We start from the raw sequence: 24926 nt of genomic DNA on the forward strand, positions 1-24926 counted from the left end.
GAGGTCAGATAGAAGACTGAAGGGGAGGACGGAGGTCAGATAGAAGACTGAAGGGAAGGACGGAGGTCAGATAGAAGACTGAAGGGGAGGACGGAGGTCAGATAGAAGACTGAAGGGGAGAACGGAGGTCAGATAGAAGACTGAAGGGAAAGACGGAGGTCATCTTGTACAGTGGCCTTAGAATTACAATGGTTATGAGCACTTGTCTTGGTTACGTCGTTCCTCATTCCGGACTTCCATCCTACAATGAGACGAGCGGTGTACTTTCGGGGTGGCGACCTCCCTCACAGGTGTTTCCGGGGGCTGAGGAAATCGCCCTCCTGACAGCCCGTCTCTTTCGACGTTTTCCCCGTCAAGCTCTGTTTCATATTTTTTCCACCCCCGAAGTTTTGGAGCGCCTCGGCGCCTATTTTCGGCTTTTTCGCGGCATAATTATTAAAAGATTACTTCACCTAAGCTGTGACAGACATATTTTTTAAGTATGACTGACTGATGGACATGCTGGGAATTGCAGAATTAATGGACGCATTTCAATGCTTTGGCAGGGCTGAGCGGTAATTACATCTGCTGAACCACTTGATACTTTTTTGGATTTGGCCCAGTAAAGCCATCACAGAGCCTTTTCCAATCTGACACTTTAACCTGCTTTAAATCACCCCCATCCCCCGTCCGCGGCGCTGCTGTTGGCGTGAAGATGGCGGATCTGCAGGTTTGTGTCTGAACACGGAGAGATTTTGCTGCGGTAAAAAAAAAAAATCTAAAACTATTTTTGTTACATTCTCGATTTCATTTTGTTTCTTTTGTGGAAAAAAGAAACAACATTTTCCATCAGCAGTTTTCTTTTCTTTCTTTCTACATCTTCTACAGTTGGTTGCGCACAACATGACAGGACTGCGCTTATTATTTTCTCACGTGGACCCCGTTCAACACTGAGCGATTTATCGCTCAGATATCAGCTCAATGCAGCTCGTCCAATGCATTTCAATGCTCAATGTGGCCTGTAGCTCGTCGCTCAAGCTTGTCGCTCGCACACGACCTACTTTTCGGCGGATTTTGTGCGATTTGGCCCGATAGACTTTAAAGCCCCATTCGCACTAAGCGACATACCTTTTGCAGCGGATCCGGCATAGCGCAACTTTCGGGGCGAAGATCCAGCGACGGTAGCGCGACCTTCACCGTCGGGCTGCATTAAAAAATAGGAAAATCGCGCAAAACCCGCCGAAAAAGGGTCCTGTAGAAGGGACTTGCGACGGGCGACATGGAGCTGTACATTAAGACAGCTCCAATGAAATAATTGGCCGGCGACTTCTCGCGATATCGCATGGCAAAAATGCGCGATATCGCGGCGGGAATCGCGCCATAAATCGCTTTGTGTGAATGGAGCCTAATGGCGTACCTCAATGTCGCGCTTCAGAAGTGTTACTTTTCCACAGAAATATAAGAAGGTAGGAACGATGTCAGATTAAGACCGCATTTGATTGGTTACAGCCCAATGTAGCAGCTACGAAGTCCCTGCGAAAAGTCACGTTACGTAGCGCGACGAAATGTGCACTGTAGCTCAATGTCGCTCAGCTCAAAATCGTTCTGATGTAGCTCAGTGTGAATGGGGGTCGTACAGATGCTCCTCCCACCCACTGACACTCTGCGGTTGGCGATGAATGTAGAAAATGAAAATAGTTAAAGAAAATAATGGGGAGTGGTGTGAGTGAAATCTGACAAATATTCCGGGGATTGCTTTCCAGGCGTCTTCACCCTAAACATTCACCAATGATGAGGGAGCATAGAAAGGAATTGGTGGAAGAAAGAAACCACCAATGGCGTGTTACTGCCAAAGGCACTTTGTTACAGAGTAGAAAGAAACATCTGAAAAGATCACATTTGTGTCCACTCGAAAAATAACAATGTTGCCAAATATCCAGCAAGCCCTAAAAATCCCGCCGATAACTAATCAAGCAATGAAAGAGCCAATGCGAGGACAATATGGGACATCAAATGTGCTGCATGCTATCCCTGACTGTCAGCCTTAAAGGAGAACTATGGGGTAAAGGCAGCAATTTTCCCCATAGTTCTCCTTAGGGTAACGGGAGGACACAAACTAGCGTCCTCCCGTCACCCTAAGCTCAGTATACCGCCAGCTGTAGTTGTCATCATCTTTGACACACTGTATCCCTTTGACGCAATACATAAAATGCGGCTCTCATGACAGATATACCTGTCACTATTTTCTGCCATATTGGACTTGAATACTCGCGTACCAAATTGCTATTATGCACTTTGTTATAGACGATTGCCCCGATCCAACAGGGGAGAGGGTGGTGAAGTTTAAAGGAGAACTATGGGGTCAGTGTTTTTCCCCATAGTTCTCCTTAGGATAACGGGAGGACACAAACTAGCGTCCTCCCGTCACCCTAAGCTCAGTATATAGGGAGCTGTAGCTCGCGGTATACTGAGACGCCGCAGCCGGAGCGGATCCCGACAATTGTGCCAGGATCCGCCCAGCTGCGTGAGTGACAGCTGGCTCCGCCTATCTAGAGGCAGAGCCAGCTGTACCCGCCCTCTCCCCCGTCCGTCCCGCCAGTCAGCGCTGGAGTATCGGAGCGGGGAGGGGGGAATTCAGCCCCTCCCCCTGTCACGGCAGAGAGCCGTGACAGGATCGAGAAGTGAGCGAACGCCGATATGTGTTCGCTCACTTCCAGATCTACTGAGCCGACCTGTGACAGTCTCATTGACAAAACATATACTGACACACCCCATGATTCTGTGTCTCTCATGCCACGGTAAGAAATATTGGAAGGGGTTCAAGTAAATTAGGGTTAAAAATTGTTTAAACTTAAAATCAAATGTTATTAAAATAGAAACAACTTCCTAATATACAATGTAAGTGTTGTTGTTACATTGTATTTGTGAATGGAGCATGTTAAGTGTTTGCAGGGGTCATTTATACAGGAGAGCTGACGGTCGTTCCTGAGCCCCAGAGCAAGACCCGGCTGTCAGTCACAGCCCAGCTCTTCAGGTTATAATGGGAGAGCTGTTCCCCCAGTGTGGTTAAGCTCACCCATGACCCAATAATCACTTGATTTGCGGGGAAGGGGGGGCTGTTTCTTGGCATGCCATGGGATCAGTGCTGCAGTTGCCCATTTTCTCTGTTCCAGTAGAGTGCTGTTCTCCCGTTGTGGTTCAGCTCAGCCTTGACCGTGTCCCCCACCAGGGTTACTTGATCTGGGGGGGGGGGCATCTTTGTGCGCCATGGGTCAGCGCTGCTTGTGGCCATTTTCTAGGTGCCTGTTGCGTGTCCTTCTCCCCAGTTTGGTTAAGCCCACCCTTAGCCCTGGGTACCCCCACCATCTTAAAGGGGGCTTTGTGTCTTGGTATTCTGGGTGGAGGGGGGTCAATTCTGCTTTTGGCCATTTTCCTGAGTTCTAGTTGTGTGCTGTTCTCCTGTGTGATTCAGCCCACCCTTGACCCTGGGTCCCCCACCACGGTCACTTGATTTTGAGTGGCGCTCAGGTCTTGGTGTAGTGTGCTGTGGGGTAAGTGCTGCTTTTGCCTATTTTCTCGGTTCCAGTTGGGTTCTCTTCTCCCAGTGTAGTTTAGCCCACCCTTGACTCTGGGTCCCCCACCATCTTGCGGGGGGGGGAAAGCTTGTGCCTTGCTGTGCCATGGGAGGCTTGTATCTTGTTGTGCCATGGGGTCAGTACTGCTTTTGCCCATTTTCTCGGTTCCAGTTGGGTTCTCTTCTCCCAGTGTGGTTCAGCCCACCCTTGACTCTGGGTCCCCCCACATCTTTGTTGGGGCTTGTGTCTAGGTGTGCCATAGGGTCATTGCTTCTTTTGCCCATTATTCCGGTTCCAGTTGGCTGCTCGGTACATAAATCAGACCATTGGACAGGTTTGCTTGTTTTCTAAGTTTAGAAGCTCCATATTTTTCCCCCAATCCTGCTGAGAAGGAAGAATTGTTTAATTGCAGATCCTATAGTGAAATGTGCGAGGGTTGCCGGTACCGAGTCTTGCAGCCTATTAAGTTCTTCTGCATATTGTCTGCACCTGTCCGGATCATATATCTGCTCTGTCACACAACATATGGACAGTAAAGCGTGCGGCTGCAATAACACCCATAATAACAGAAGCTGAGTAGAGGAGAGTCACCTTCATCTCATTTATGTCCCGTGATTGATGGGCCAAACCTGCAAATTCCAGAAAATCTGCCACGTTTGATGGAAAATTAATACATTCCTTGCCAGATTCTGGTGCAAGACGGAACAGGTGCCCCGTATCGCCAGCCGTTACCGCTGTGCCCGCCCCCCTCCCCGTACGCCGAATTAATTTGTCCTGTGAATTCTTTATATCATATACAATGTCTTATCTGATTCATTTACATATTCCGCAATGCTGTGCAGAGAACACTGATCAAGTCTCTGCGCCAGAGGAGCTTACACTCTAATGTCCCCCCACAGTCGCACACTATTATTATACATGTATATAGCTCTGACATATACTGCAGTCCTGTACTGAGAACACTGAGCCAGTCACATCAGTCTCTGTACAGAGGAGCTGACACTCTAATGTCCCCTCCCCCACAGTCGCATCAGTCTCTGTACAGAGGAGCTTACACTCTAATGTCCCCTCCCCCACAGTCACATCAGTCTCTGTACAGAGGAGCTTACACTCTAATGTCCCCCCCCCCAGTCACATCAATCTCTGTACAGAGGAGTTTACTGTCTAATGTCCCCCCACAGTCACGCACTATTATACATTTATATAGCTCTGACATATACCGCAGTGCTGTACAGAGCACACTGAGCCGTTCACATCAGTCTCTGGACAGAGGAACTTACACTCTAATGTCCCCCCACAGTCACACACTATTATTATACATTTATAGTTCTGACATATACCGCAGCGCCGTACAGAGAATACTGAGCCGGTCACATCAGTCTCACTATCATCATTCATTATAAACTAAGTGCACAGAAGAGTGTTTTTGGGGGTATCTGCATGGAGTTTACCTTTAAATCACAGTAATGGAAGTGTTCTGCTCGTTCCAGGTGTCAGTGACGTCGGGAGCAATTAACGATATCAATTTCTGGTCTGCGCTGAGTATTTCACTAATACATAAATATGTGTCCTGTACTCCATCCATCACCAGGAAATATATACATTGTATTGATTAAATAATGGCATTGTTTTCCATCTCCCGCTCTCCTGTCACTCTGCTCTTTCAGCACCACAAGCCGCGCTCTGACCTCCATCTTGTTTAGTGATACATCTGTTGGAGTGAGCGGAGCTGCCAGGCCGCGCTCTCCTTATTTTTTACATTTGGTTTCCTCTTAAAGCAAACCTGCAGTCTATGGGATACAGGCAGCGGCAGGTTACTTGGATGTGGCATTTAGCTGCTTCCTTGGAGTTCCACTTTAAGTAAAGGGAGAATGAATGAGAGAACAGAGCAGGAGACGATAAAGGGGATAGGAGGGGAGTCCGGGGACATTATCAGGGGTAAGAGGTAATAATAAGGGGATGGGAGGGGAGTCCAGGGACATTATCAGGGGTAAGAGGTAATAATAAGGGGATGGGAGGGGAGTCCGGGGACATTATCAGGGGTAAGAGGTAATATAAAGGGGATAGGAGGGGAGTCCAGGGACATTATCAGGGGTAAGAGGTAATAATAAGGGGATAGGAGGGGAGTCCAGGGACATTATCAGGGGTAAGGGGTAATATAAAGGGGATAGGAGGGGAGTCCGGGGACATTATCAGGGGTAAGGGGTAATATAAAGGGGACAGGAGGGGAGTCCGGGGACATTATCAGGGGTAAGGGGTAATATAAAGGGGAGAGGAGGGGAGTCCGGGGACATTATCAGGGGTAATATAAAGGGGACAGGAGTGGAGTCCGGGGACATTATCAGGGGTAAGGGGTAATATAAAGGGGAGAGGAGGGGAGTCCGGGGACATTATCAGGGGTAAGGGATAATATAAAGGGGAGAGGAGGGGAGTCAGGGGGCATTATCAGGGGTAATCTCTCCTTCCCTCACCTCTCTTCTCTCCTTTCCTCTTTTCTCTTCTCTCCTTTTCTCTTCTCTCCTTCCCTCTTTTCTCTTCTCTCCTTCCCTCTCCTCTCTTCTCTCCTTCCCTCTCCTCTCTTCTCTCCTTCCCTCTCCTCTCCCCTCTTTCTCTCTCTCTCACCCATTATAGTTGCTGCAAAGCTTTGCCTATCGGAGTTCCTCGTTAACCCGTCTGCTTTGAAGTTTGTCCCCTGCCGCGCTGCCCGGCCGACCCCGTAGCCAGACAGGGGCTGAAATATTGCGACTCCCCTGTTATTAATCGCGGCGGCCACCTCCGTATATTTTCTGACTTTCCCGATGAAACGTTTTATTTATTTATTTTTTTCCCGGTAGCACTTCGCGAGAGTGAAAATTTACTTTCATGTAGCAGTTTCCCAGGATGATAAATGTTGGTTTTATTCAGCGCCGAGACTTGCCCGGCTCCTGTTCCAGATATTAAATAAAATAAAGAAGAAAAATCAGCCGTCCTCCCGGGGGATCTGGAGTGCGGACGCGGATGGCGTGATACACTTACATCTAAATTCGCGGAGATAAAAGACCGGAGATTCATTGCGACAGCTGAACATGTTGTTGGTGTGGCGCGCACATTAAATTACAACACTTGCCTTTCCTTGTATTGTTTGATTGTAACCGTCTCGCTCGCTGCCTTTGAAATATAGAATGCGCTTCTGCAGGCTCGCTCTTCCTTGCTCTACGAATGATGACTTTCTCCCGCTGCAGGTGAAGACGTCTGCTCTGGAAGTGAGATAATGGAAGGAATGACATTAAACGGAGGCTATCACCAAAAATTCAAAGTTAAAGGAGAACTACGAGGTGAGTGATCTTCACTCCTCCTCATAGTTAGAGCCGACATTGAAATGTTCACACGTCGGCTCTATAGATCTGGAAGTGAGGGAACACATACCGTTGCTCGCTCACTTCCCGATCATCTCCCTGCAGAGAGAGGTGAGTGTCGGTGACCGCTCCCCACAGGGATTCTCTCCTTCTCCGATCCTCCAGTACTGATTGGAGGAACGGAAGGGGGTGGGCACAGCTGGCTCTGCCTCTAGATAGGTAGAGCCCGCTGTCAATCAGCCAGCCGGGTGGATTTTGACAGTATTCCCGGCTGCGGCGCTCTCGGTATATCACTGGCAATAGCCCGATATATACTGAGCTTTGGGTCACAGGAGGAGGTTAGTATATGTCCTCCCGTGACTAGGGCCGGATTTACTCTCTCTGCTGCCCCAAGGCCAGGTTCCTCAAGGCGCCCCCCTCCCCGCCAATCCCCCACATGGAGAATGGCAGACCTGAAGGCTGCATACAAGTGATCTCGGTGACATCACCAGGATCACTTGTACAAAAAAAGTGGCGGCTTCCCCCGCTGTACATTTAGCTCTACTTGCCCAAGTAAAAGATGTGGATCCGCGCTTTATGGGTAGCCCTGATTTAATATCCTGATATTAAAGCAGCTGCGCTCTCAACCCTGGGGTCAAAATAGTTAAAGTGTGTAAATTGTGCACAGCGTCTCACTCGTCTGCTACTTCCAAAGCCGGGCTAAATGTAGAAAACAACTACCCGCCCGGCACCCAGAACTGCATGTCCCGGGCATTGGGAGATGGGAATTCCACACACCTGCTGCCCCTCTACTCCCTGCTGCCCCAAGGCCGGGCCTCGGTTGGCCTTGTGGGAAATCCGGCCCTGCCCGTGAGAACTATGGGATAAAAAAGGTTTTTAAAGCTAAACTCCGAGCAGATATAAAAGACACATTACAAACCAGCTCTGCGTTCATCAATACATCATTAAATGTATTTTTGTAATGCAAATCATTCAGGTACCTGAATTTGGGTTGGTATCTTCCTCTTGCAGCTCATGTTCAGCACTGAGACTGGGAGAAGGAGCATGAGTGGCTTAGTGGGTAACACCTTTGCCTTGCGGTACTGCCGGTCCCCGGTTCAATTCCCAGTCAGGACACTATCAGTAAGGGCATTGCATGCTTGCGGGGGGTTTCCTCCGGGTACCCCACTTTCCTCCCACACTTCAAAGGCATGCTGGTAGGTTCATTGACTCCGGTCTAAATCGAGCCTGTATGCATGTAAGATAGGGATCTTAGGTTGTAAGCTCCTCAAGGGCGGGGACTGATCCAAATTGGCAATATGTAAAGTACTGCGTCAATTGTCAGTGCTATATAAATACTAATCATAATAATAAATACAGGTGAAACTCGGAAAATTAGAATATCGTGCAAAAGTTCATTTATTTCACTAATGCAACTTAGCCGTCTACCAGGAGATTTTGGAGCACTTCATGCTTTCTTCCACAGATGCTGGGGGATGCTGACTTCATTTTCCAGCAGGACTTGGCACCTGCCCACACTGACAAAAAATTTCTGAAATTGTGGATCTGGGTTTTCATGAGCTGTAAGCCATAATCATCACAATGATGACAAATCACGGCTTGAATTATCTTGCTTTGCATGTAATGAGTCTCTCTCATATATTAGTTTCACCTTTTAAGTTGCATTAGTGAAATAAATTAACTTTTGCACGATATTCTAATTTTTCGAGTTTCACCTGTATATAATAATACATAAAACACATAGATGAAGACCACCTTTCACAGTCCCTATTGGTTTTTTCATGTAAACTAATAAGTGACATTACACAGCAGGACAGCTGACAATGTAAACAGGTATACCCAGCTATGCAACAGGTAACCTGTAATAATAGTAATCTTGTATTTTTACAATCAGTTTCTTTGAGTTTTGCAGTTAGCAAAAACCAGTGGCATTAAAAAATAAATTAATAAAAAAATAAAACAAAATTGCAGAATATTATCTTCCAGTTTGTAAATGATCTGTGATATTTTCTACAACAAGATGTGAAATTATTGGCTGCCTTCATTAGGAAGCCATTTCAATGAACTGTAATGATTAGATGTTGTTGTATGAGTGTTGTGGGGGCCCATTAGAGTGTCAGATGCGTAATTAAATCTTTTTTGGCTTTTTTTTTTTGTGTGGATATCATTAGCACAGGCCGGGGGGCTGCATTTGTGCCCGCTACCCCTCAAGGCCAACTGCCTAGTGCCATCTCTAAAGGCCATTGTTTTTAATTGTTTAATTTTTTACAGCCACCCTGGACACTTCTATCTGCATACAGAAATGGTTTAAACAGACACATTTTATATTATTATTGTTAACTTTATGCTAGATTTAATTTGTAACTCGTTTTACAGTTGGCACTGAACTGTCTTTGCTAATGAATATCAGACACAGTTGATGGCGGGGTGTGCAAAGGTACTTCTCCTCTGCGTATGTCCCCCACAATTGTATGCTGGATACACATTGCTGGCATTCACTGATGCCAAGGCTACATGCCTAGGCTGGGGTTGAGCAGGTACATCTCTGCACCTTTGCAGCCAGGGGCACCTGAGTGTTCCGGTTTTTCTACTGAGTGCACCAGATCTTCTTAAAGAGTTCCCTAGATATCTTGCTGAGTGCCCCAGGTCTTCTGCCGAGAGTGTGCCCGGTCTTCTGCCGAGAGTGTGCCCGGTCTTCTGCCGAGAGTGTGCCCGGTCTTCTGCCGAGTGTGCCCGGTCTTCTGCCGACTGTGCCCGGTCTTCTGCCGAGTGTGCCCCAGGTCTTCTGCTGAGTGTGCCCCAGGTCTTCTGCTGAGTGTGCCCCAGGTCTTCTGCCGAGTGTGCCCGGTCTTCTGCCGAGTGTGCCCGGTCTTCTGCCGAGTGTGCCCGGTCTTCTGCCGAGTGTGCCCCAGGTCTTCTGCCGAGTGTGCCCCAGGTCTTCTGCCGAGTGTGCCCCAGGTCTTCTGCCGACTGTGCCCCAGGTCTTCTGCCGAGTGTGCCCCAGGTCTTCTGCCGAGTGTGCCCCAGGTCTTCTGCCGAGTGTCCCTGGTCTTTAACTGAGTAGACTGCTGCATTCGTTTTCGTCCAAATGTCAGTCAGCAAATTGTGAAATTCGATTGCATCAGAATTTCCCAATGGGAAAATAACTTAATAACTAAATAACTAAAATTTTTATAACGAATATTCGGAGGCATGCAAATTTGCCCTCCCTGCTGCTCCATACCTGGCCACTTGCCCTCAACATGGGGGGGACAAGGGCCTCTTCCCCACAGCCCTGGCCCGCTGGTTGTGGGGGTCCGCAGGCAGGGGAGCTTATCTGAATCTGGGTGCACCCTTTTATAAAGTTACCACCACTTATATATATATAATTTCTAGTGCAATATAAATGGGTAAGCCGTATTAGTCCAGTAGACAAGACGTCAAAAAAAAACAAAAACGTAGTTTTGCAGTGTGCAATGATACCTTTCTTATTGGACACTGTATTGCTTCTGACCTGAAGAAGAGAGGTTCACTCTCGAAAGCTTGTCTTTTATATATTTTGTTAGTCCAATAAGAAAGGTATCATCGCACACTGCAATACTGCGTTTTGTTTTTTTTGACGTCATATATATATATATTGTATATTTCATATAAAAGAGATAGCTGTCTGACTTCATATGCACAAGGCACTCTAGAAGTCCTGTATGGGCTTTCCTTTCCCATTATTTCTATTACATTTTCTGCACCAGGGATTATATGGCTAACAGGGAACAAAAGTTCTTAAAGGAGAACTATGAGGGGGGGGGGTATTACCCTAAGGAGAACTATGGGGAAAAGCCCTAAGCCCATAGCTCTCCTTTAATTTTCAGAAATAAGACATACTTCGATAAGAAAAGGTGACCGTACCTGCTGAACTTCGAGATCATGTATTATAAATGTGGTGTATTCAAATAAAATATGGGGACAATGGCAAAAAAATGGTCAGAAAAAGTCACCAAGTGGCAAACTGGAAGAGTGATGAACAAAACCAATGAGCCATCGAACATGTTTCTGTCAACAGGACAAACAAATGGAAAAGTTTTAATGAAGGATGAATGTTACCAAAAGGTGACTACAGCTAACTGACTCTTAGAAATGTCCCACAGAAGAAGGTATGAGCTCTGTACACTGTCCTCCATTTGATAAACATTTCTATCTTTTCACCAGGTGGCAGCGAGTCCTCGTGGGATAAGGAGAAGCTTCAGTCTCCGATCACCGGCAGTGGTACCCAACACGGACTGGGACACATCACGCTATCCGGACAGTCCAGCATTGGGGGAGCCCATCCGTTAAGTCCTCTCCAGCAAAGTCACCTGCTAGCTAACAGTAAGTATTGCGAAGAAATCCCGCGACTGGGGTGGAGGTTCTGTCATTGGTCAGGGATGTAAGGGGCAACTATGAGAGGATATAACTCCATTATCAGTCATTCCTGAATATAGGAAGTTCCTGTTATTAACTGGAGCTCAGAGAGGGGAGCGGGGGAGCTCGCTATCCAACGGAATTGCATTGGAACTGGGAAGGAGTCCAGAAACCCTTTAACCAGTTGACCTGACCATAGAAAAGGTGACATTCTCCCCACTATAAAATAACAAATGGAGAAGGATTTGGGGGTCATTGTAGACCACAAACTGAAAGGTAGTTTGCAGTGCCAGGCTGCTGTAAACAAAGCTAGCAGGGTCTTGTCCTGTATTAAAAAGGGGATGTATTGCAGGGACAAGTCTATAATTTTGCCACTTTATAGATCATTGGTTCGACCTCATCTGGAGTACGCGGTCCAGTTCTGGTCACCAGTACTAAGAAAAGATGTCCTTGAGTTGGAAAAAGTCCAGCGGAGGGCAACCAAACTAATTAGGGGTATGGAGGACCAGAGCTACGAGACAAGGCTACTAAATTTAAACATGTTCACATTGGAGGTGAGGAGATTAAGGGGGGATATGATCTCCATGTACAAAATGTTCAATGGTGGTAGCAACATTAGCGATAAACTGTTTAAAATTAACTCCATTACAAAAACTAGAGGCCACCACCTAAAATTGGTGGAAAAAAAATTCCAGCACAAGGGGCGAAGGGGGTTCTTCACAGTAAGATCAGTTAGGGTCTGGAACTCACTGCCACAGGCGGCGATTTCAGCAAATAATGTGGAATTGTTCAAGAAACTTTTGGACGATTTCTTAAGGGACCTTAATATACAGGGGTACCGGTAATATACAGGGGTACAGGTACTCCTAGAATGAGATCCTAATAGGTTGGACTTGATGGACTAATGTCTTTATTCAACCTCAAATACTATGTAACAAATGTATTAAATATGAGGGCAAGTCAGAAGATATTTGACCAGAGGGAATGGATCCCGTGGATTGGGCAGATCACTAGAGGGAAAAAAATATCAACCACTTCCTCATCATTCTAATAAGTTTAGTATGTGGTCCCCTCCCCTCTATGAGGATTCTGTGAAAGGAATTATACAGTGACTGACTAACAATGAGAGACAAGATGGGGCTAACATGGCTGTCCTCCTACATCTAGCAGAAACATTTAAAATGATCTTAAGTAGTGGTTGAAAGGAAGAAATGACTGGGTGTCCCTCGTTTGTATTTCCGGTGTGCATGTTGAACAGATCTTAGACCCCATTCACACTGAGCTACATCCAAAAAAGCTGAGCGACATTGAACTACAGTGCACATTCTGTCGCGCTACGTGGCGCGACTTTTCGCAGGGACTTCGTAGCTGCTGCATTGGGTTGTAACCAATCAAAAGCGGTCTTGATGTGACTTCATTCCTTCCTTATATTTCTGTGCGAAAGTGACACTTCTGTAGTGCGACATTGAGCTACACCATTGTAGCCTATTGGGCCAAATCGCACAAAATCCGCCTACAAATGGGTCATGTTTGAGCTACAAGCGACATTGAGCTGTGAGATGTGAACAACTCCATTGAAATGCATTGGACGAGCTACATTGAGCGACATTTGAGCGATTTTGGAGCTGGAATCGCGAGATAAATCGCTCAATGTGAATAGGGTCTTAGTTACCGTGTTTCCCCGAAAGTAAGACCTAGCGCTATCTTCGGGGATTTCTGTAATATAAGACCTACCCCGAAAATGAGAATGCACTTTATTAGGAAGAAACTATTCTTTACAGGGCTCAATAGCTTAAGCACAAATAACATGCATCACCCTCCCCTTCCATGCCTGCTCTGTTCACTGGCAGCCTATATACCGATTCAGTTAGAGAGAGGTGGTCTTAAATCAAACCAACATATAAGCAGATTAAACTTCAGCTTTACGTTTGTGAACACATTTTAGTATACTTCAAGAGTGATATTATGACGTTAACTTTCAAGCTCAGCTTAGTAGAAATGTGCCAAATGTTCTGAGTGTAGAAATAGATTGGCAGATTAATTATTAGGTATTTTCGTCATTTTTTTCTTCATTGTGCCGGACGCCCAGGAACATGGCGTGTAACTGAGAACCTGGAAGGCTCGGGAGGACGGCAGGAAAGAAATGGCGTGTAATTGTCCCAAAATCGTATTTAATATCGGGCTAGATTGTTGTATAATTCATTGTAAAATTATAGTGGGAAGTAGATCATAAAACAAGAAGTCTATGATTAATTCATTAATTTATGGCGTGGACATAAAATCAGAAATGTCGTCCAAAATTAATTTTAGCCCAGAATTAAATGATGTGAAGTATGCAAGGAGGCCGTATATATTCCAGATACACGCGGAATTTATCCCTGGGTAATTAGAATAGATGAGAAGTCAGGGCTGTGACTGATCACTTTTCCATGTAAAATAATATTTCTGTCCGAATTTTATGAGCGCGGCTCAACGGTAGGTCAACATTTTTTTTTTCCTGAGCCAAAAAGTTTGAGACGTAACAGGCGGCTGGACATTCCCCCCTCCCCCACCTCACTTTTATTTTATGGTCAGTTACATTTTAAGGGGAAATATAATTATGTATCGTTGTTACATTTCTGAAGTGATGAATTGTTACAATGTTGCCTTTCTGCAAATCTTATTTATGAGCAAAATTATGAAAATCAGATCCTTCGCACAAGTTATACCAAACGCATTTAAGAAACATTGAAATTTTTTTAATTGAAACTCAAGTCATTTGTTTCTAGATGTACGGGAAAGAGACATGAAATAGGCAACAATATGCATTCATGTTTTGCAACCCTCCTAGCAAATATATATGCACACAGGGGAAGGTATGTTAACACCTTACTTTATGCGGGCTCTGCTTCCTTCTTAGCAGTTCTGTGCAGAACAATAAAGAATGGATTGTGCTTTACTGTTCCTCTTTCTCAGTGTAAGCCTATGGGTTATCAATGACTGGCTAAAGGAAACAGATGCTTTGTATGCCTGAGATTTTATCCCAGCGGTATTTAAGCTAAAGGGGCTTATGAGGGTGACTGATTGTTATATATACAGATAATGATATATTATGTATGCATACAATAGTGTCCTTATTCCTATCTCAACTGTCACTCTTTCTGTCTGCTCTGTCCCTCTTTCTCTCTCTACCGTCCCTCTTCCTCTCTCTTTACCGTCCCTCTTCCTCTCTCTTTACCATCCCTCTTCCTCTCTCTACCGTCCCTCTTCCTCTCTCTACCGTCCCTCTTCCTCTCTCTACCGTCCCTCTTCCTTTCTCTTTACCGTCCCTCTTCCTCTCTCTTTACCGTCCCTCTTCCTCTCTCTTTACCATCCCTCTTCCTCTCTCTACCGTCCCTCTTCCTCTCTCTACCGTCCCTCTTCCTCTCTCTACCCTCCCTCTTCCTCTCTCTACCCTCCCTCTTCCTCTCTCTAACGTCCCTCTTCCTCTCTCTACCGCCCCTCTTCCTCTCTCTACCGTCCATTCTCTTTACCGTCCCTCTTCCTCTCTCTTTACCGTCCCTCTTCCTCTCTCTTTACCGTCCCTCTTCCTCTCTCTTTACCGTCCCTCTTCCTCTCTCTTTACCGTCCCTCTTCCTCTCTCTTTACCGTCCCTCTTCCTCTCTCTTTACCGTCCCTCTTCCTCTCTCTTTACCGTCCCTCTTCCTCTCTCTTTACCGTCCCTCTTCCTCTCTCTTTACCGTCCCTCTTCCTCTCTCTTTACCGTCCCTCTTCCTCTCTCTTTACCGTCCCTCTTCCTCTCTCTTTACCGTCCCTCTTCCTCTCTCTTTACCGTCCCTCTTCCTCTCTCTTTACCGTCCCTCTTCCTCTCTCTTTACCGTCCCTCTTCCTCTCTCTTTACCGTCCCTCTTCCTCTCTCTTTACCGTCCCTCTTCCTCTCTCTTTACCGTCCCTCTTCCTCTCTCTTTACCGTCCCTCTTCCTCTCTCTTTACCGTCCCTCTTCCTCTCTCTTTACCGTCCCTCTTCCTCTCTCTTTACCATCCCTCTTCCTCTCTCTACCGTCCCTCTTCCTCCCTCTACCCTCCCTCTTCCTCCGTCTACCGTCCCTCTTCCTCCCTCTACCGTCCCTCTTCCTCCCTCTACCATCCCTCTTCCTCCCTCTACCGTCCCTCTTCCTCGCTCTACCGTCCCTCTACCGTCCCTCTTCCTCTCTCTACCGTCCCTCTTCCTCCCTCTACCCTCCCTCTTCCTCTCTCTAACGTCCCTCTTCCTCTCTCTACCGTCCCTCTTCCTCTCTCTACCGTCCCTCTTCCTCTCTCTACCGTCCCTCTTCCTCTCTCTACCCTCCGTCTTTCTCTCTCTACCCTCCGTCTTCCTCTCTCTACCGTCCCTCTTCCTCTCTCTACCGCCCCTCTTCCTCTCTCTACCGTCCCTCTTCCTCTCTCTACCGTCCCTCTTCCTCTCTCTACCCTCCGTCTTCCTCTCTCTACCCTCCGTCTTCCTCTCTCTACCGTCCCTCTTCCTCTCTCTACCGTCCCTCTTCCTCTCTCTACCCTCCGTCTTCCTCTATCTACCCTCCCTCTTCCTCCCTCTACCGTCCCTCTTCCTCTCTACTTTCCTTCCTCCATTCTCTACTGCCCCTCTTACTCTCTCTACTCTCCCTCTCTCTTTCTCTTTTCAGCCTTGATTATACTTCCCTTCCTTGACATATTAGTGGTCTTTTTTTTTACTCTGTTATTTGATGTCACTGCAACCAAAAAAAAGATTTTTACCTGCACATTAGAATCCAAAACTGGAGACGCACGCTGCGCACATGCCAAGTCTGTTGGACATAAAAATCAATTTTCTTTCCCATCTAAATGGAATAAGATTTGATTCAATGAGAATGTTCTGATCACATCTGATCCAAAAATTTCACAACAAAATCATCGCTTGAAATCAACCCACACACGAATCTGTGCGGTGGAAGCACATAAGGTCCTTCATAACGCTGTGTTGAGTAGACAACCTGGAACAGGAAACGGATGTGGTGTCAGTCTGCTTCCTTTATTAATACCTGGGTATTTTTTTTTTTTTTTTTTTGTGTGGGACGTTTTTAGGATTGGAATTACCCTTCATGGTGATGCCCCACCCCCTGCTGCCCGTCGGTCTACCTCCTGCATCTGTTGCCATGGCGATGAATCAGATGAATCACCTTAATACTATAGCAAATATGGCTGCGGCTGCACAAATGCACAGTCCTCTGTCTAGAGTGGGCGCTTCCGTCATCAAGGTAAGAACAATGGCCGAGCTGCGGAGCTGCACGCGTGCCAGGCACAGCTCACCCTCAGCAGCCCTTGTCTTCTGGCTGTGCTGTTACCTTGTTGCTATCATCTTATGATACAATGTTGCATGCATTAACCCCTGCAGCTCAGGGCCCTGCTTCTTGTTACTGCACCTCTCTGCACGTGACGTGCGCCGTGTGGTGATCTCTATGTTACCAGCGGGAAAATAAGCAGATTTCAGAGATAATTCCAGCAAATAGGAGAAGGCCCGACAGGAGATCAGTTATAGCATTAGAAACTAAAAAAATTGTATAAAAACTGGAATTCTGTGTAATATATCCATCGTTTTATTTGGCCCAGTGCATGTGTTCATTTAAAAAAAAATATTGTTTACTATATAATGGAAAAAAGGCACTTTTACCCCTTACGTTATTGTGAGAGCAGACCAGCAGTAGCTCATAATAACCAATTCATCAGGCTGGAGTCTGATTGGGTTCTCTGTCCACCTGGTCAAAAGTCTGTGTACACTTGACCATCACACCGACTGCGGTACTGACCCGATATTGGGTTTAGTGCGGTTGTCAGGCTGCAATTCCAGGTGGCGCCCTCAATCAATAGCGGAGAGTTTGTGATTTATGCATCATTGGCCGCAAAACACAAAATGCGAGTCAGGACTTAATGAGGGTATATTACTTCATAACACTATTAGTCACTTCTGGTTGAATGATAAAGGAAAATGAACAACTTCTGCTAGGCAGTCTCTAGTTATAACAAGCAGTACAACTCCAGTACATCTTATATAGACAATGCTTCATGGGATAATAGTAAGGTAGATTGAATGAACAGTGCCACAAGGTGACACACAAGATTCAGACTGTAGAGCTTAACAGCAAACCCCCTACAATAGCAGTTACTTGCCGTTAAGGGGAAGACCCCGATGGTTCCACGGTCCGAACACCTAGGTGTAGAGGCAGCTGCAAGTGGGAGAGGTTCCTAGATGAGTAGGCAGCAGGAATGGAGGAATGGAGGCTCCTGGAGTTGAATAGGGCATACAACTCAATAGTGGAACGCCCTACTAGCGTTCCGGAGTCCTTTAAATAGAAGGTGGACGCGGAAGTGGAGCCTCGCGGCTTGCCTTCACTTCCGCGTTCCAGGCTGCAACGCAACCGGCTCGGAGGATGGTTCCCGGGGGCGTTACATCGAGTGCAAGGCATATACCGACTCACATCCTCAGCTGTCGAGTGGTCATACCAATGAGTATCTTGTTCCAGCTCCAAAGCAATATCCACAAATGACAAAAGGACCGGTTGCACACTGAGCTATCCAGCGTTTATTGGGCTTGACATGTACTAAATGAAACCATACCTGGAACCTCCTCTTCTAATGCATTTCACCAGAGCATGGGCAAAATTCTCTACAATTAAGCCCATCTATGGGTGGAATGCATTTGAGAAGGAGGTGCTAGGTGGGACTTTTCAGGAGATGGTATGCAGCCAATCCTTTTGTGTGTGTAGGTATGTCTTAATGGAACCATCTTTGTGCAATGATCAGGCACTGATGTTGGATGAGAAGACCTGGCTCACAATTGGTGTTCCAATTCATCCCAAAGCCTTTCATTAGGGTTGAGGTCGGGACTCTGTGCAGTTCCTCCACACCAAACTGGTCACACCATGTCATTATGGAGCTGGCTTTGTACACAGGAGACAGTCATGGTGGAACAGAAAAGGGTCTTCACCAAACTGTGACCACAAGGCTGGAAGAGCACAATTGTCTACAATGTCTTTGTATGATGTAGAATTAACAGAACCCTTCACCGGAGACACCTGAACTCAATACACTGAATGGGGGGGGTCCTCATTTCTTTGACCAAACGGATAGGTGTGATGGCCAGGTGTCCATGTGCTTTTGATATATAATCACATGTGTATCTGTGCAAACTATGTGTGTGGTCAGTATTCAAAAATCAGTGTGATGGTCTACCTGACTGGTTTATTTAGTTAGGTCATACTTCATTATTGTGGACAAACTTTGGTTGGAGGAGAACAGTTGTCTACGATGTCTATGTATCCTCTACCATTAACTATACCCCTTCATTGGGAACACCTGAACTGAACCATTATGAAGTGGTGTTCACATGGTTTTGTCCATATAGACAAGTGTGATGGTCAGATGCCTGCAAACCTTTTAGCTATATATGGTCCAAACACTATATAACAATAATATTACTACCGTGTTTCGCCGAAAATAAGACACTGTCTTTAATTTTTTTGGGCTCAAAAAAAACACACTAGGTCTTATTTTTGGGTAGGTCTTATTTTTTTTTTTAATGTATAACAATCCAAAGTTAATGCAAATCCAAATTAAATAATCCAAAATGGCAAAGTTAAGAATGGGGTGATCAGGGCAATCAGGGGTGCCGTACCTTTCCAAGAGCAATTTGGTAACCAAAATGAGCGAAGCGCGCTTTCACTATCCATTCCTCACAGGCGGAGTGCATTTGGTGTCACTTCACCTGTGACAGGAGCCGGCGCTATAGAGGAAACATCGGCTTATGCTGCTCTGCTCCCTCCGCTGCCACCTCGCTTCCTCTAGCGCCGGCTTCGTTGGCACCGCTGATTCTCTCCCGCTGCTCTTCAAGTTCCCCCCTTATGCCACCACCGGCCCTGGGAATGGTCACAACTAGGTCTTATTTTTGGGGTCGGTCTTATATTTTAGCAATTCCACAAAATAGTACTAGGTCTGATTTTCGGGGTAGGTCTTATTTTCGGGGAAACAGGGGGTATAACCTATCTTGTAACAGTAGGCCCATACTATGCTAATGAAGTGTTCAGATTGTGCTGACTACCTTCCTTGGGGACCATAGACAAATCTGTATCTATGGAATGCTGGAGCTGTTCAGAGAGCATTCTGTAGACAGGGGCACATTCCATAGATAAGGAAGCCATGATATAAATGTCTGTATTGAGGACTGTGATTTATGTGCTTATGTAAAAGGAATGCTATGGATATACCTTGAAAGTTAGTAACAAAAACATTATCAATTGAGAGCACCTCGGCGCCAATACGTACACAACATTGAAAGCACAGCAATGATTTGGTTTGCCATCTGTGTGATCTTTTTAAATGTCCTCCATAGTGTATTAGGTCACTCTAGCCATCATTATAGTCCTCAGAGACGGGAGACTTTCTGGCTGCAAACCAAAAACAATCAAAAATAAAGAGCACTACATCCATTTTGTTGACGGTGACAACGAGGCATTGTTCTATAATGAAGCATGCAGCTGACAAACATTTTTACCGTCCGCCAACTTGCCCCCTGAAAATATCTGCAAGTCTTTCCTTGCGATCCAATAGCTTTGTGACTGTCAGTACTTACTGATAGGTGGGGAACGGGGGTAGCCATTCATAAGCTATTAGGGAAAATGGGAACTCAAGATGATCGGCCCATAGAAATGGCTGGAACCTGTTTCCAGAGACAATGTACATTGAAGCAAGGGGGGGAAACTGCAGCTCCAAACTTGATGAACCTTGGTGGGTAAATTTAGACTACTGCATTGTTATAAGAGTTTTGAGGCATTTTGTACGGGACGGGAAGTCACATGACCTGGGCATTATGTTGCTTCCTAAAACCTGGGCAGTGAAAATGATGGTCAGTGTATTTAACAATTTCTTAGCTTATACAAGCATTGCAGTAGCTTAAAAAAAAAAGGTGGCATCATGCACCAAGCGGCCCTTTCTTCTTTGTATGTTCCCAAGCACAATGCCTCATTCGAATGGCCGCAGGTAAAACAATTCTCTTTTTACACATTCAATCATTGTTTTCCTGAGCTGGGAAGAGCTGCAAAATGTTTGATAAAAACTAGTGCTGGAACTTCCGGTTCCGGCGCCCGATGAGCTAGACGTGTGCAGCATCGCTCCGTCCCGTACATTTATCGAGTACACTACCCGGTCCTCTCTAGCTCAGAGACTGCTGAATGCACCGGAACGAACCACCTGACGACATGGACAGAACTAGTGCTGCACCGAAACGAAAATTCCCTACACGAAACCGAAATATAAGAAAACGTCAGGCCGAAACCGAAAATGTTTTTTATTTGAACTTTTTCCAATTTTTTTGATATTTTATTTTTTATAAACTTTTTAATGTTTTAACCACTTCAAGACCAGGTGTTTAGACCCCCTTCTAAACACCAGACACGCGCGAGGGGGCGTGTCTGAGCGGACGTCTAGAGACGCCCGCTCAGATCTAGTGAGCTCCCGGCCGGCCGTTTTTCTACTACGGCCGGCCCGGAGGCAGTTAAATATTTATTTGTATTAATTTTTTATTCATTATTTTTTACTTTACTTTTAGGGGCTTCGGGGAAATATTAGAGGTCTAAACAGACCCCAGATATTGCCTTTTTAAAATAGAAAAAGAGATGGAGGACACAGAGTCCTCAGAGACACGCAGAGCCCTCAGAGACACACACAGTACACGCAGAGCCCTCAGAGACACGCAGAGCCCTCCGAGACCTCCGAGACACGCACAGCCCTCAATCTCTCTTGCTGTAGCCCCTGTTATAAATGAACAGGAATCCTCTATACTGAGTGTTCATTGTTTACTATAACCACAATCATGAATGAAGAGGAGGAGGAGATGTAGATCACTTCCCATTCATTCATAATTGGGGATATAGTAACCATACTCTGTCCTCAATTATGTACAAACACTCACCGATCACTGACTGCTTGTACCCGCTCTCCATCCTGACAGCTGTCACAGGAGGCTGAGCGAGCGGTGTGGGAGGAGAGACGCCGGCCGCTCACAGCGCTCTCCTCCCGCAATGCTCGGCCTCCTGTGACAGTTTCTCTCCTCCCACACAAAGCAGCGCCCAGCGTGGAGGAGAGGACAAACGGATGCACCGCTGTATCCGCCAGAAAATGGCACTTTCGGCATTATACCAAAAGTGCCATTTTCGGCCGATATGTTTCGGCGGCCGATATATTGGTGCAACCTTAGTAAAAACTCGTAGCTTGAACAAGCCTTGACGCTAAAACAACTTTGCCCCAAAGGATTAGGATTTGTGGTCATAGCAAAGGACACAAATCAAAGGCCTGGAGCGATCATAATTCATATCCAGCTATAGATTTACATATTGGTGATGAGAATATGATTATTGGGGTTACATCAGCAGAATTGTCCATTAGGATGGTCAGCGACAGGTCAACAGTAACAAACAGAAGACTTACTCGATTTTGAGCTTGTTATCACAGAGAGCATTTGCCCAAAAAGATCCCTCTTTGTGAGAGTAGCCCAGGCCTTCGCTCTCCCATCTGTACGTGCTTCACAAGGCAGGTCCTGGCATAACAGAATAATGATGGTTAGATATCCTCGGATATGTCTCTCCGTCTATGGCCAGACTCCTGCTTCTCCAGAACTAGTCTTGTAACAGAACAGAACCAGGGTTAAAATCCAGTGTTAAAATGTTTGTTTCTTAAAAAACACGGGGAGCATGTTCTATTTATTTTTTTTTTTTAACCACTGTTATACCATGGGATACTATGCACACCCAAAGTAAATGTCATGGAATAACACAGAGCATGAGTAGTGCATCTCGATCTTTCCCCTTGCAATAGTTGGCAAGAGTTGGAAAGTGTAAGGCGATTCTAGCAATTACTGTCAAAAAACAGATCATCTGACAGTGTTCATAAACATTGTTAAGAAAGGAAATTGAAAGATACAAAGTAACATTGTTTATAAACATTGATCAGAGGGGAGATAGAGAGATACAAAGTAACATTGTTTATAAACATTGATCAGAGGGGAGATAAAGATGCAATTTCATGTCTAGAATTCTGCTGACTGTGTATCCCTTGAACTGGTTTTGGCGTGGTGCTTTCTGACTCGCATCCACCTGTTATTTGAAAGTCTAATACCATCAGCAGCTTTATATATGAACTGAACTGTTAAAGCAAAGTGACAAGTACATACATTTTTTTAATAAAATGTGTTCCCATTTAACCATTTACTATCCCTTAGTTTACCCTAATCAGCTATAATAAACTCTTTGTTCCTCTTCTCACATAAGCTATTATTTTTCTGCCAATTTTTTTGTTTTGTTTTTATATTTGTAACCGTTATTTGCGTCTTTTCGTTTCTTTTTGTTTTGTTCCATTTTTTTTTTGTCACCAAATTAAAAAAAAAGACTGTGTCTTTTGAAAATAGCTTTACCATATTTTGTAGCAGAATCGTAGATTCAGTGTCTTTTAAATAAGGGACAAATTATATGAAATGTATCATTTTTATCTACAATAAAAATATTTTTTTAAAACCAACACACAAAAACCTTTTTTGTCTATGTATTTGATAAAAAATAACATCAGTTTTGCAAGACTGTATCACCCAAAGAAAGCCTTGTTTGTCCTATTAAATAATAAGTGTATTGATTTTGTTATCAAAAGTAATAACAGTTGTTGCTGAATAAACAGACACATAGAAGAAATTGCTCTGCTCCATGATGGGTGTACAGGTGGGAAAAGCTGAAGTGGATAAAAAAAAAAAGAATATGTATTTTTCCCGGCCCAGCTCTGGTGACTGGCTGATGACTTATTAATTAGTAGCAGTCAGGATCAGTACCCCAAACCTTCCACTGGCCCATTTCTGTGTGTTCTGAGTACTCCCGAAAAATCCGGACTTGCAGATTCCTAATCTAGATGGCTGAACGGTGGAGTCTGGCTAGTGAGTGTGTAGGAGATGAAAGATCAGAGGCAATCGCTGAGCATTCAGAGCGAACTGGGAGATATTATAAAGCGAAACACACATTATCCTCCAGTTCTGGCTCCGATCCCTTTAGTGTTGGCGCGTCTATTAGCGTCTGCAGCCAATATGTAAGTCTGCCATAACCTGAATGGGGTATAGTTGTTTCATCATTAGACCTGAGAGAGCCTTATTACTCAGCGTGACAGTGACTGATGGAAGAGGGACAGTGAGCCGCTAAGTTTGCCTCTGATTCAGAGGGTAACCATTATAAATAGGGAAGCGGGTTGTTTACCACGACAGTAGAAGTGATTTTTGAAGATACGGCGAAACAACGCGATGTAACAGCCTTTGAGTGTTGGATGATTGTTGGCGCTCGGAGCCATGGAGCGAGTATCAGCAAAACAGCAGAATTCGTTACATGTTCAAGAGCAGCTGTTGTTAAAGTGTTTAAAGACCGGACTGTCAGCCGAACATCTGGGTCTGAACGTGTGAATTGTGGCCGTCAGTGACTAGTCAATGTTAGGGCAGAACGGGGGAGGGGCAAGACTGGTACAAGACAAAAGAAGGGTAACAGTGCATCAAATGACTGCAGATCTTAATCAGGGATCCTCTCAAATGATCTCGGAACGCACTGTCTGCAGTTAACAAGATAAAACGTCTCCGATTCGCACAGGAACACAAGGATTGGACAGTCGAGCATTGGAAAAAAGTCATGTGGTCCGATGAATCACGTTTCCAGTTGCATCATGCAGATGGCAGAGTGAGGATTTGGCGGGAACAGCATGAAAGCATGCGCCCCACATGCATGAGTACAACCCTTCAAGCTGGTGGGGGCAGTGTTATGGTTCGGGGCATGTTTTCGTGGCATGATTTGTGCCCTTTAATTCGTGAGGGAACAACGTCTGAATAGCACAACATACCAAAGTATCGTTGCTGATCAAGTTCATCCGATCATGTTGATGGCGTATCCCAATGGAGATGGCTTCTTCCAACAAGACAATGCGCCATGCCACGGTGCTCGTACGGTGCAGGAGTGGTTTCAGGAACACGAGGCAGGCTTTACCTTGCTTAGGTGGCCCCCACAATCACCAGATCTCAATCCAATTGCAGCATTTGTGGGACGAAGTTGAAAGAGCCAATCAGGCAGCTGGTTCCACAACCATCAAATCTCACAGAACTGGACAGTGCTATTCATCAGGCACGGCGTCAGATTCCTCACATCGCCTTTCACCATCTCGCGGAGTCAATGCCAAGAAGAATTGCCGCAGTATTGAAGGCAAAAGGCGGCCCAACGAAGTACTGATGGGGTGGTCATAATAATCTGGCCACTCAGTGTATGGATCAGTGTATATATAAACATTCTGACAGTCTCTTGTATCTCTCAGGGTCTCCTTTAATGAGATACTGGCACTTCCAGCTATGTACACCTGCTGTGCCCATTATGAATAGTTCCCACCAGCCCTGCACTAAGTTCCTGGGTCTGTACACCTGCTGAGCCCATTATGAGGGGCCCCCACCATCCCTGTGCTGAGTTCCCGGGTCTGTACACCTGCTGTGCCCATTATGAGGAGCTCCCACCATCCCTGTGCTGAGTTCCCGGGTCTGTACACCCACTGTGCCCATTATGAGGAGCCCCCACCATCCCTGTGCTGAGTTCCCGGGTCTGTACACCCGCTG

General features: G+C 45.7%; 1 protein-coding gene across 1 annotated transcript in view; it reads left to right on the forward strand.

The window, feature by feature from the left end:
* DACH2 (dachshund family transcription factor 2) overlaps positions 1 to 24926 on the forward strand; it is a 167780-nt gene that overhangs the window by 37395 nt on the left and 105459 nt on the right. The window contains exons 2-3 of the mRNA XM_018568582.1: positions 11075 to 11233; positions 16346 to 16518. Coding sequence (XP_018424084.1) covers positions 11075 to 11233; positions 16346 to 16518 — 332 coding nt within the window. The remainder of the gene's footprint in view (positions 1 to 11074; positions 11234 to 16345; positions 16519 to 24926) is intronic.

The sequence above is a fragment of the Nanorana parkeri genome, unplaced genomic scaffold (genome assembly GCF_000935625.1).
Source record: "Nanorana parkeri isolate BGI_ZX_2015 unplaced genomic scaffold, ASM93562v1 scaffold1213, whole genome shotgun sequence".
Classification (NCBI taxonomy): Eukaryota; Metazoa; Chordata; class Amphibia; order Anura; family Dicroglossidae; genus Nanorana; species Nanorana parkeri.